The sequence below is a fragment of the Microtus oregoni genome, unplaced genomic scaffold, assembly GCF_018167655.1.
Source record: "Microtus oregoni isolate MIOR12 unplaced genomic scaffold, Mior012 000036F_ref0000092, whole genome shotgun sequence".
Lineage (NCBI taxonomy): Eukaryota > Metazoa > Chordata > Mammalia > Rodentia > Cricetidae > Microtus > Microtus oregoni.
In genome coordinates this window covers 19795542-19808778 of record NW_024543095.1, presented here as the reverse complement: position 1 = coordinate 19808778, position 13237 = coordinate 19795542, and the positions used below count along the sequence as shown (strand labels likewise).

General features: G+C 35.2%; 1 protein-coding gene across 5 annotated transcripts in view; it reads left to right on the top strand.

Annotated features, from left to right (window-relative positions):
• Zfr (zinc finger RNA binding protein) overlaps positions 1-13237 on the top strand; it is a 66291-nt gene that overhangs the window by 18333 nt on the left and 34721 nt on the right. For 4 of the 5 annotated variants that reach the window (XM_041631019.1, XM_041631017.1, XM_041631020.1 and 1 more), the window contains 4 exons: positions 1078-1360; positions 2182-2326; positions 4413-4631; positions 10608-10855. In XM_041631019.1, the coding sequence (XP_041486953.1) occupies positions 1078-1360; positions 2182-2326; positions 4413-4631; positions 10608-10855 (895 nt within the window). The remainder of the gene's footprint in view (positions 1-1077; positions 1361-2181; positions 2327-4412; positions 4632-10607; positions 10856-13237) is intronic. The other variant, XM_041631021.1, reaches the window with a different exon arrangement.

The window sequence follows — 13237 nt, the reverse complement described above, 5'->3', positions numbered from 1 at the left end:
TCTTATCTGTAAGTTTCATTATTGATTCCCTTTGGTCAAATTTTAGTTGATCAGTATTTTCTATAATGCAGGCTAAATATGGTGGCCCAAAATATTAATTCTATACAACCTTCCTATGCTACTATGCACACCAGTATAGAATACACTGTACTTTATAACCCATAAGTCACATACTCACAATTTATTAGTGCTATCAGCAGTACACACACCCCCAGCTATTCTTAACTGTTGGCTCTTACTAAGCCTTGTTGTCAGCCAAACATTTGAGCTATTGGGTGTCTCTGCTTTGGAGAAGGCATGTGTTACCTTTGTAGGATGGCCTTAGCAAGTGAGCCTTTAATGAAAACTAAACTATACTGTCTTATGATCACATCTGTATGACTTGAGTTTATGTAGCACAGATTCTCATTTTAGAAGTTAAAGTAACATTTCTATAAGAATTTTTAGGTGGAATTGATTTGATTACTATTTTTGGAAAACACTTTTGCCTTTTGAGGCTTAAATGGGAATGACTGTAGAGCATCTGCCTTAGGGCCTTTTACAACAACACATTAAATTTCTAAAAGAACTTATTTAATGAAATGCTTCTTGTAAGCTGGAAATTTTGTCATATTTATCCTATATAAGTTGTATAATACAAGGTCTTTTATTGAGATTTTAAATTGTGTAAAATAAACTATATATAAAGGGTTTTTTAAATTCCTAATTTGATGCAAATTTTTTCCTCTGTTTTATATCTGTTTTCTTGCTTTGCCATGTGATTCGTGGTCTGATGTATAATATATGTAAATATATAAAGTATTTATAATTAAGGAATGGAAATTTATTTTTAAAACACTAACTAATAATAGTATTGAGTAGAACGTATTGAGTTCAAATAAATACTTGCCCTTCAGTAGTCAGTAATTCTATTACTTGAAAAATATGCTTTTAGTTGATAATTTTAAGATTATTCCTTGATTTTAAAAATTAAATTATAACTTCCCATGTTTCTTAAGTTGATAAGTGATTTTAAATGGCTATCTGCTTGGTTTTAAAATTAAATTATTATATTTATTCTTCTACTTCACAATATAGCCAGCAGCCAGCTTCGGGTGTAGCCTATTCTCATCCAACTACAGTTGCTAGCTACACTGTCCATCAAGCTCCAGTAGCTGCTCACACAGTTACTGCTGCTTACGCACCAGCAGCCGCCACAGTTGCAGTTGCCAGGCCTGCTCCAGTAGCTGTTGCAGCTGCTGCAACAGCTGCTGCTTATGGAGGCTACCCCACTGCACACACAGCAACAGACTATGGTTACACCCAAAGGCAACAGGAAGCACCACCACCACCACCCCCAGCTACTACACAAAACTACCAGGTAAGAAAACGACTAGCTTCAGTAGCTTTAACATACACATTTAATTGGTTCAGGTATAATGGAAGGCTTAAGCCAGTGCTTGTAAATGTACTTCCAAGTGGTGGAGAGATGTGAATGATTTCCTAGGGTATGATCCAAGCATTAAGTATCTTTGCAGTGGATTTTATATTCTCCTTTGCTACTTTTACCTTACTACACATATATATGTTTGTTTAATTTTTTTGTAAAGTTTACACAAATTATTGTTTAAATGCTTTCATCTTACCCTAAATTTATGGAGAAAAGAAAGGGAAGTTTGAAACTCATCGTTGTAAGCCCCATTGAATAAATATTACATGTTTTCTTCTTGAAACTTAAAGTTGCTGTTCCTTTTGCTTACGCTTTTATGCTGTATTACCTAGTCCCATGGAAATTCTATCTAATACTATAGCATTCATCTTTAAAGCAAAATTGCAGTCAGTTTTGGGGGGGGGGGTAAAATGGGTTATTTAATTAAGTAATATTTAAATGTTTTGAAATTATTGAAGTCAAACACTACCTGAAGTATTTTGAGGTTATTTTTAAAAGTTCAAAATTAGTTACTTGTATTGAAACTTAATTTTCTTATTTTTTACTATTTATTATCTTTATGTTCATTGTTAGTGTTCTCTTTCCTTATTATAAACTAATCATTTATTAGTTAGTTATATTGTATTGAAACATAGTCTAGGCCTATAACTAACTCTGTTTTCTTTTCCTTTGTTGTATATTTACACAGTAAGGATTTTTTTCCTGCCACCTAAATCAAGGCTTTTGTTTTTGTTTTACATTTCTTCTTTTAGGACTCATATTCATATGTAAGATCCACAGCCCCTGCTGTAGCTTATGATAGTAAGCAGTACTACCAACAGCCAACAGCAACTGCTGCTGCTGTAGCTGCCGCTGCCCAGCCTCAGCCTTCTGTGGCTGAAACCTACTATCAGACAGGTGGGCTTTATGTAAACAGCTTTATTATAAATGATAAAAGTAATAATTTGGGGTATTCTAATGAAAACAAACTGCAGAGTCCATCTACAATGATTCTATCAGTGTCCTTGTTTTCTACTGTAATGCCATTGAGTCACAGAGATGATTAGGATAGAAGTTGGTGTCCTTTTGTTCTGGATATGTATGCTGTTTGTGATTTACAGAATAGGATTCCTCTCTTGCTGAAGTCAACTGTACAAAAGAAGCTATGACACTAACTTGTCCACAAGCTTTACCAGACTTGACTTATTTTATAATGCTGACTGTCTTAGTAACCATTTGGTACTTTCATGGACTCATATTTTCATCTGTAATGACAGGTGGTTCTGTTACCAGCCACTGTTAATGGGTTTCACTTCCCCAGTTTGTAAAACTAATTGTTTAGCTTCCCCCACAACCCTTTTTCAGTCTACTACTGTGCCCAGAGTACTGAGCTAGCTATATCTACTGAATATCCATAATGTGAAGTGCAGTACATATAATAGTTCAAATGCAGAAGTTTTTTGTCTGTAGAAGCCTCCATATTTAAAGGATAGACTTATTATAGACTTAAACTTTACCAAAACAAAATCACAACAACAAAAGCATTTTTAAGGAGCTTTATTTTAAAGCTGAGGAGATAGGAATATAGCTCATTTGAAAGAGTGCTTGCCCTGTTATTCATGATGCCCTAGGTCCAACCCGTAACACCATATGACTCTAGACATGGTGACTCATGTCTGTAATCCCAGCATTCAATGGCTTGAAGTAGGAATATCAGGAGGTCAAGATTATCCTTCAGCTTCATAGCAGATTTGAGGCTAGCCTCAACTATATAGCCTTGACCCTCTTTCAAAAAATAAATAAGGCTGAGGTCTGAAGATTGAGTAATACCTTATATTTGAAGATGGATTAGAATTTTTGGTTTTAAAAAAAAAAAGTCAAACTGACTTTATCATGGGTAGGAAGTGCCTTCGTCTCCCTCTTCATCCCTGTCCTTTAACACATCTATACATGAAATCGTTGACCACATTTCTTCAGTGTCTCTGGTTTTTTGATTTTGTAAATCTCTTAAAAGTTGGAAGAGTGATTGCCCTGAAAACTATTTTGAAAGTGGATACCTACATGTTTATAATCCTAGCATATGGGAGGCACGAGTTTGAGACCAGGCTGGGCTTTCTAGTAGTTGTAAGGCCCTGTCTCAGAATATGTATGTATGTTGATAAATTGCAATGACTGGCCTTTTTATGATCCCTTTTCTGTTTGTATATATAATAAACAAGCTTCATAGTTATTCCAAGGCTAGTCTTGTGCTTAAGAGTACTGGATTATCTAAGAGTCGGAAGATTTTTAAGTTATGACATTGACTGACTTTTTAGTTACTTAGGAGTTAGTTTTTCTTTAATTCTATCTTAATTTGTGTTGTTTGAATCAGGTATAGGTAAGTTTAAAATTACCTTAACTGAGTATCAAGTAAGTTTTTACTCCTGTGTATTTAGGCATTTCTCAGAAATGAAATCATTGAGTAGTCATTAACGAGAAATATATTTGATAGGATTTTTCATATTTGAGTGTTGAAGACAGTTTAGTAAAACATGAATAGTAGTCATTTAAGGATAGCTTTTTTGAGCTATTTGAAGAATAACATTTGTGGTTTTGAGTTAAACTCACTGAGTAAATCAGTAAAATGCCATTGACAGTATGCGAGTAAGTTTCAGGATTAAGCACTGAAATTTTTAATATGAATTGAAATACAAATTTAGCTTTGTTCTGTTTGTAAAATTAATCCTTTCAAGTAGACTGGTTTAAATATTCACATATCCACAAGTTATATAAAAACTTTTGATCTGTCATTTATAAATAGTACTGCTTTTCTGGTTGTAATTCTGATGAACTGTAATGCCAGAAATGAAGAAACATGTTTTATTCAAGTTAGTAGTAAGAATCATATCGTTTGCTCAGAAGAAATTACTAGGACTTCTGATCGCTATTGCTTTTAGTTTTTTAAGTATATTGTTACAATGACTGTAGTTACTCTTCTCTTTTTCTGGTGTCTTTCTTGCTTTAGCTCCTAAAGCAGGTTATAGTCAAGGTGCAACACAGTATACTCAAGCCCAGCAAGCTCGACAAGTGACAGCCATAAAACCAGCCACACCAAGTCCGGCTACCACTACTTTCTCCATATATCCTGTGTCCTCCACCGTACAACCAGTGGCAGCTGCGGCTACTGTGGTACCGTCCTATACTCAGAGTGCTACTTACAGTACCACAGCAGTTACTTATTCTGGTAAGACTGACAAGCTGTATTTAAATGGTAAACAAATTGCAAAGCCCTGGCTAGAAACTGTCCTGATTTCTCTGTAATTATTTTACTTACAGTAGCAGGAATTGAGAAAAATCGATTCATGGTTGTTAAAATAAGTATTTGTACCTAATATGACAAAAGGTCCATATTATAAGCAATGTTGTTGATGATGGTGGTAGTAGAAGCTCTTAGCAGAATATACTGCCCTTTGAGGGAATTTGAAAGCTAATCTTCTGACCTAGCCTTTCAGTTGGAAGAGAGAACATACAGTCCTCTGCAGAATTGTTTCCTGATAGTGAACTTGAAAACTCAAGGTTAACACTTGAAGACTACCATAGACAGATTATCTATTATTGTTTCTTTTGGTTCTTGGTGAACTATTTCTGCATATTTATTGTCAGAAATAAATAGTCCCTGAAAATGTTGGCAACTTTTTTATAAACATCCATGAGGGTGTAGTTATATGACACACCTGTCTTAAATAACAATGGCTTGATTTCTGACTGAGTAGTTAATTTTGCAGGGATGAAAACTGTATGTATGATTTTGTCGACTCCTGACTATGTACTGCTGTATGTTTATTGCTTTTATTCTTTAATACCCTATCATTTTCTGTGTAGGGTTTAAGGTGGCATAGACAGTTCTAGTTCTTACCTTTTGCTGCTTTGCTATATCCTGATTATCAGAAAGAAACCTAGATAATGAATTTTAAAAGATACCTTCGTTTTTCTCAGATTTCTTATCCTGTCTCTAGGAATACAGGAAAGCAGATAGTTTCGGAAGAGCATAATGTGATATTATACTGTACATATATATGTGTGCAAAGCCTTTGTATACTGATATGGTTGCTGTCTTTGCTTAGCAACATGTGGAAACAGATTGGAATGAGGAAAGAAAGGGTCATGTCTGAGAAGTCTCACCAAATTGATGAATGATGGAGACTTGATTAAAAGAAGTTAGGGCAGAGAATCATTTTTGTTAAGAGTAAAGACATAGTCAGGATTTTCCCTATTTAGGGAATGAATCTTTTCAATTTCAAGATACTGTTATTTCTACTCATAGGACTTCCTGATTAAGTTTCTTTGCTGCATTCGTTGGTTGATAGTTAAAATTGAAGTCAGGATTATTGCAATGGAATATTATTGAACATATTTTAAATGTCTACATTATCTTTGGTCATAGTTTCTCTCTTGCGTATGGTCTGTAATATGTAATTATGCAATCTGGTGCTTTGCCCTAAGTTCTTCAGAAAATATATTTTTTTAAAGATTTATTATGTCTACAACATTCTGCCTCCATGTATGCCTGCACGCCAGAAGAGGGCGACAGATCTCATTACAGATGGTTGTAAGCCACCATGTGGTTGCTGGGAATTGAACTCAGGACCTCTGGAAGAGCAGCCAGTGCTCTTAACCACTGAACCATCTCTCCAGTCCCGTCCCCCCCCCCCCCCCCCGAAAATATTTTGTAAGCATAAAGATACTCTTTTTACATAGCCACAATATCAGAACCTCTCAGGTTACTTGACTATACTTTGTATACTTTAATGACAACTTATTTTAAAAGTTTATTAATGCTTGTGTGTAAGAGAGTGTATGTGTAAATCGGAAGACAACTTGTAGGAGTTGGCTCTCTCTACCATGTGAATCCCAGGAACCAAACTCAGATGATTTAGATTTAGCTGTAGACCCCCACAGTTGTGACTGACAACTTTCTTTGTTGTTGTTTTTCAAGACAGGCCCTGATTGTCCTGGAACTGACTCTATACACCAGGCTGGCCTTGAACTCACAGAGTTGCTACTGCCTCTGCCTCCTGAGGGCTGGGATTAAAGGCATGTGCCACCATGGCCTGGCTGATGACAACTTTCTTATATCAACTGCTTTTTTTTTTTACGTGTACCCAATGAACCACAATTTTAATAGTAAGGAAAGCAAACATGGGTACTATCAAATATAAATTTCTGGTTAACTTTGGTGGAGTCTTTTTTTTCCCCAACTTTTTTATAATAAAATGTAAAATTAAATGATTGAGATTGGCAGACAAACTAAGATCTTATTGATTATACTTCTCCAGGTAAATAATGTATGTTTATTTTCTCATAATGTAGACAGTTTTAATTTTGAATTGTTGTTCAACAATCTGGGTGATTTGGTTTTAAGACATGGTCTCTCTGTTCCTAATGCTAGCATAGAATTTGGATATAGCTTCGGCAGGCTTTATATTCACTGTGATCTTCCTGCCTTGTCCATTTAAGTGCTGAGATCATAGGTATGCACCATCAAATCAAGTGTTAATTTCTATTTTCTTTCTTTTTTTGTACATTTATTTATTTGGGGAAAATGAGTGCACTTGTCATGATGTAGCAGTATTTTTTTGTCTTTTTATGTATATTTATGTTCAGCCAGTTTTTTAAGAAAAGAAAAACTACTTTTGAATGTTCTTTCTGTTCAATTGCTTTAGGAACATAGAATAAATAATTCCTGCTTATTTCCAATCCATGATTCCATCTTTGGTTCATTGCCTGTCAGGTATCTCCATTAATAAAATACCTTTTCTTTTTCTCATTAAGTAATCCATGGACCTGTTGTCCAACTACCAACTGCAGGTTGTCATGTTTTGAAAGTATAAGTAAATAAATTTATTTGGTGGTGTAGGAATTTTTGCTCTTTTTAACATGTTGATTCTTAAGGAATTCCCTTCCACATCAGCACTGTAGATTCCTTTTATCATATAGTATCTTGTAATCCATTGACTCTCATGTCTCTGAGACATTATTTTCATGAATTTGAGCAGTGGGATCCTTTTATTCTTTTGGACATTGGATCCTCAATGTCTTTTGGACATTGCCAGATTAGTCATTGAGCACTTAGGATTTTCTTGCCCTAGATTCAGCAAGCAGCCATTTCAGTAAGGATCCTTAGGTTTCTTATAAATGTGACTGTCATTTAGAAACTTGCTGTCTCATTGTATTTTATTCTTTGGATAATAGTGTATTTTGAAGTGTGTGTATACAACACTTCTAATGTTTTTTGCTGTTTTATATTTTTTGTTATGTATAGTAGGAGGGGCAAACACACAGTATACCTGTGTGGATGTAAAAGGACAGCTTGTAGGAGTTGATTCTCTCCTGCCATGTGGTTCCCAGGGATCAAATTCAGGTTGTCAGCTTGAAGGCTAGAGAGATGGCTCAGTTTAGAGTATGTACCTCTCTTACAGAGGACCCAAATGGGGTTCCTAGCACCCATGTCAGGTAGATACCAACAGCCTGTGATCCCAGCTACAAAAGATTCAATGCCTCTGGTTTCCTCAGCACTTGCGCTAACAAGCACATAACTTGCACACATACACAGTGTGGTATTTCAACACATGTATAATGTGTAGTGATTAATCAGGATAATATGCATACCTACACCTCAAACACCATTTCTTTGTGTACAGATATTCAGATACATCTCTGCTAGCTCTCTTGAAATTATCTGCCTCTCTTGAAATAACCATAGTCATCCTGCTATGTTACATTAAGCATTAGAACATATTCCTCCTGTACCTGAAATGCCACACTATATCCATAAATACACTATTTTATATACTAGAATATTACACAGTAGCGATGTGAGTCAATAAAATATATGGGCCAGCAAGATGGCTCAATGAGTAAAGATGCTTGCCACTACGCTGTAAACTTAAAAATATATATTTTTAATTGCATGTATGCATGTGTGTCTTCTAATACTTCCCTGTATCTGGCACACTGCCTTCCATATAGTGGACCCCCAAATTTAAATACACATTTATACACGCCAAAGATACATATGGTCAACTAAGTTTCAATTTTGTAGATTCCGTATAAAAGATCAGTCTACCAGATGTGAAGCCCTCTGTTCCAATATTGATTTTAAAACAATTTTATATGAGAATTGTGGTTTTAATTAATAATAATAAAAGTAGCTTTACTGGTTTTGTGTTTTAGTTTGTTTTTATATAAATATATATATAAATTTTCTCCCTAAATTTTCTAGTCATATTGCATTGTCGGACTGTCCTGAGTTCCAGGGCTCAAATGTTTTTCCTGCCTCAGCTTCTTAAGTAGATGAGACTCCATGCATATATCACCATAATTGCCAGCTCTCTGTATTGATTTTAGACAGGTTGCATGGGTTGTTTGGGGGCGGAGGTTGGTGGTGGTGGTTTGGTTTGGTTTTGGTTTTGAGAGGTGGGTGTAGGGGTACATTGCTACACGTGGAAGTCAGAGGAAAGCATTTAGGAGTGGTTCTCTCCTTCCCTGTTTTCCAGGAATTGAACTCAGGTTATCAGACATGATTAGCAATCTTGCTAGCCTTATTGTGGGATTCTTTTGTTTTTTGTTTTTCTTTTTTTTTACAGTAAAATTTAAACTATGGTTCTGTCTAAATTTGAAAGCATTTGGCTGGTGTTCTTTGATTATATTGATTTGAAGTTAGTTTGGGGTTTATTTGTATCTTTTAGTTTGAATTTCTGTTTTGGTTTGTTAAATAGAGGCTAATATTAATAGGATGCCTAATAAAGTTCATTGAAGTATAGAATCTTTCTTAAAACCAGTCACACCAAGAGTTCTCTATCATATAGTCATTACTGGTATACCTACGTTTTTCCACTTTTGGGTGTTTTCTTCTATCACATTTTCCTATCTTGAAATTTCATAAGCATCTTATAATCACAAAATTTAAAAATACTTTCTCAAAAAGTTACTTAACTTCTTTATTGTTGTTAGCCTTGTCAATTTTGAGATTCTTATGATTCTCGTTACTCATATATCTCGGCTTCATCTTCCAACTCATCTTTTCTTCTGTGTGTAGATGTGTTGCAGTAAGTAGGTCAGAAGTCATTTGCTTAGATTAGATTAGCTTTTAAGAACAAAAAGTTCAACATTCCCCATACCCTCTCTCTTTCTGTACTGAGGATTGAATCTATGTCCTTGTGCTGTCTACTGCCGTGCAATAATTCCAGTCCTAGTTCTCTTCAGTTTTGTGCTGTTCTGCCATCTTGGTTTTCCTTCTCTTCTTGCCCACCTATTTATTACATTCCTTTAAGGAGCTGACTTGGGGTATGGTGAATAGGCAGTGCAGCGGAGTTCAAGAAGATAAAAAACGTCAAACTCTTTACAAATTTTAAAGCCAGCACGTCACTGAACATCAGTGTTTATGGGACAATCATTAGCATAAAATGTTTATTCAGTATAGATTCCCAACAGTGTAAATTGACCTACTGTGTACATTAAACCAGAAAACACCTTGCTTCTTTCATAAAAGTTTTGGAAGAAAGAACCTTATTAGTTCTTAGTTCTTACAAGGTCTTGTAACTTGTTCTTTTACTAAGCTTTATTATCTTGCGTCCCAAACTAGCTTGTTTGTTTCTTGCTCTACCATTTGTACAAACCATAAGTTGATGGCTGGAACTTAAAATCTTGGTGATATTTATCTTTTTCATTTTACCTATTATTCTCTTAATTTTTCAAATCTTTAGTTTTGGTTGTGAGCCTAACCTTTAAGGGGCTGAGCCATCTCTCCATCGCTAAATCTTAACTTATGAAGTACTTTTGAATTTTTCCTACTTGTGATTCTTCAAGTCCATTGCTTTGTAAAATCTGTTCAGAGGGACAGTAGTTTCTGTACACATATTTGTCAAACACATTCCTTCCTTTGAGCATACAGTAAGCATCTTTTAAGTGAAGGACTAAATATTACACTTTTCTTACACCTTCATAACATCTGTGTCAAGTAAATATTTTAGTGATGGTGTAGAAGACTGGTAAGTTTTATGTTGGGGGAGATTTCCTGAGATAAGATATATACATATTGTAAATATGCACGTATAAGTCTACCTTTTGTCAGCATTTATTGAATTTAAACTTATAATTGACATTTAACTTGTCCTTTTATAATCATATAACATAATCTTTGTTTCGTTTTATTTGTAAGGTACATCTTATTCAGGTTATGAAGCAGCCGTATATTCAGCTGCGTCTTCCTACTACCAACAGCAGCAACAGCAACAGAAGCAAGCAGCAGCAGCAGCTGCTGCTGCTGCAGCAACAGCTGCCTGGACAGGGACCACCTTTACTAAAAAAACACCATTCCAAAATAAACAACTGAAACCAAAACAGCCTCCCAAACCACCCCAGATTCACTATTGTGATGTTTGTAAGATCAGCTGTGCTGGACCACAGGTACTTATATTGTGTATTTACCATGAGTTTCAGTGGTTATTTTTCATAGTTAAGTAGGGTTGATGTTCTGACTCCTGTGCCTACAAAGCACATTCACATAACTGTGTATTCTACATCCAACAATTCACCCATAGATTAAAAATATGCATGTGGAAGACTACATCAGAGTAGAATGCCTGCATTTTTCCTTTTCATGCAATAAACCTTTACCCAGGATTTACAACAGGTATTATAAATAATCTAGGGATCTTAATGTGTATGCATAGTAAACTACATAGATTGTGTACAAATAACTTTGCTGTTTTATTTAAAGAACTTGAGCATGCTTGGATTTGGTAAACAGTTTCCTACAACACTGAGAGATGGCTGTATTTCACTAAACATTTCTTTAGAAATAGTATTGTAACACAAAGGTATGATAATCAAGAAAACTGTAAAAGTGATTGTGAATGTAAGAAAAATGAAGACAACTAATCCCCTCACACCTTCCTTTTTAGGAAGCCTCCTTTGCTTTTTATATAAAACTAAGTTTTTATTCAAATTAACCTATAAATTTAAAGGTTGTATTCCTGATGAGATTGTTTTGTTCATGCTTATAGATTGTAACATCTGTAACTTTGTCCATGAGGGGACTGGGAACTTGGAAGTTAGAAAGGTATAAGGAAGTTGAACTATGGTGCTGGGGATGTATCTCAGTTAGTAAAATACTGGCCTATGAACAGACCCATAGACTCAAGTCCCCACAACTGCATAGACCAAACATGGTAGTTGCTGCACACCTGTAATCCCAGTACTGAGAAGTAGATGCAAAAGAATGGAAGTTCATTGTCGTCCTTGGCTGTGTCTCCCTCTACTTACTTAAAAATAAGATCAACCTGTGAAGAATGTGAGTCCTTTATTTTTGTTATAATCCTGCCATCTACACCTTAAAATCTGTAATTCAAGCATGGTCTGCTAATGAGTCATCCCTTCCTAAACCTTACTTGTTTTGACTATGACAGAGTCCATTTTTTTGTCAAGTATAGGGTACACATCTGTAATCCCAACAACTTGTAAAGCAGAAGTAGGAAGATTAAAAATTCAAGGCCAGCCTGGCCTGCATTGCAAAGTCTGTCTTAAAAATAAAATGTTTTTATATAAAAATTTATGTAAGTGTTGGCTAGAGGAATGGCTCCGTGGTTAAGAGCACTTGATCATGGGGAGGACCTGGGCTGGGCTTCCAGCTCATGTGTTCTGGCTCACATAACTACTCATCCATAATTACAGTTCCAGAGGATATGAGGGTTCTTGCTTCTGAGGGTACCAGGCATAAATGATTTTTAGATTTTAAAAAATTTTACACCAGCAGCTTGGCATATATAGAAAGCATTTTGGACGGGAGAATAGATCAAATTAGACTCTTCATATTATTTCTCTTTTTCTAACTATATTCCACCAGTATATGCTTTGTTTGGGGGTGGTAATTTTGTTTTATTTTTGAAAGACATGGTCTCTCTATGTACCACCCTCTTCCCCTGAACTCATTGTGTAGACCATAATGTCCTGAGACTCACTGAGATCTACCTTCCTCTGCCTCCCAAGTGCTGGGATTAAAGGCGTGAGCCACTATACTTGGCTTGTACTTTCTAGTTGAGCCACTATGCTTGACTTATATGTACTTTCTATTGGATTAGTTATGTTTTTAATATATAATTCCAGAATTTTTTTAATTTTTTGTGTTGTCTGAATTGCTGACCCCTAATTAGAATATTAAAATGTATGTACTCATCGTATATGTTCTTATGTAATATATTTACCTATAGATTCTAATGAAGGTTAGGTGTCAAAATGCATTCAGAGTTTCAAAGTTAAATTTTTAAATAATGCCTTTTATAAACAATTTTTATTATGTAGTAGTGGTTTTTTCCCTCCTAATAACATAGGTACAGTTTCCCCTCATTTTAGTTCTTTTGTGGAATGTTTGCTATCCTTTTTTTTTCTTTTTGCCCAATGTTATACATAAGTATTAAAAGATACAAGTTCTTGAAACTACAAGCAGTTTAATCTTACATTTTAACTGCACATGAAAGTGCTTTGTAATTCAACCTATTGGGTAAGGAATAAGGAAATAGTTCAGTTAGCAAAGTATTGGCTTTATAAGCCTGCCACTATAAGTTCGATCCCCAGAAGTCATGTGTAAAAGAAAAAACAATTGCCTGATGTGGCCTGAGCTTATACTATTGTTCAGAAAGCAGAAATAGACAGATCATGACTCTCTGTGGGTGGTCTCAATGGTAAGCACCTCTTGCAAAACAGAAACCTAGATTGTGCTTGCCCTGTGTTCTCCCTGAGAACACACTCACTAACATGTCTGCATCCTGTTCTCAGTAGTAGAATGCATGT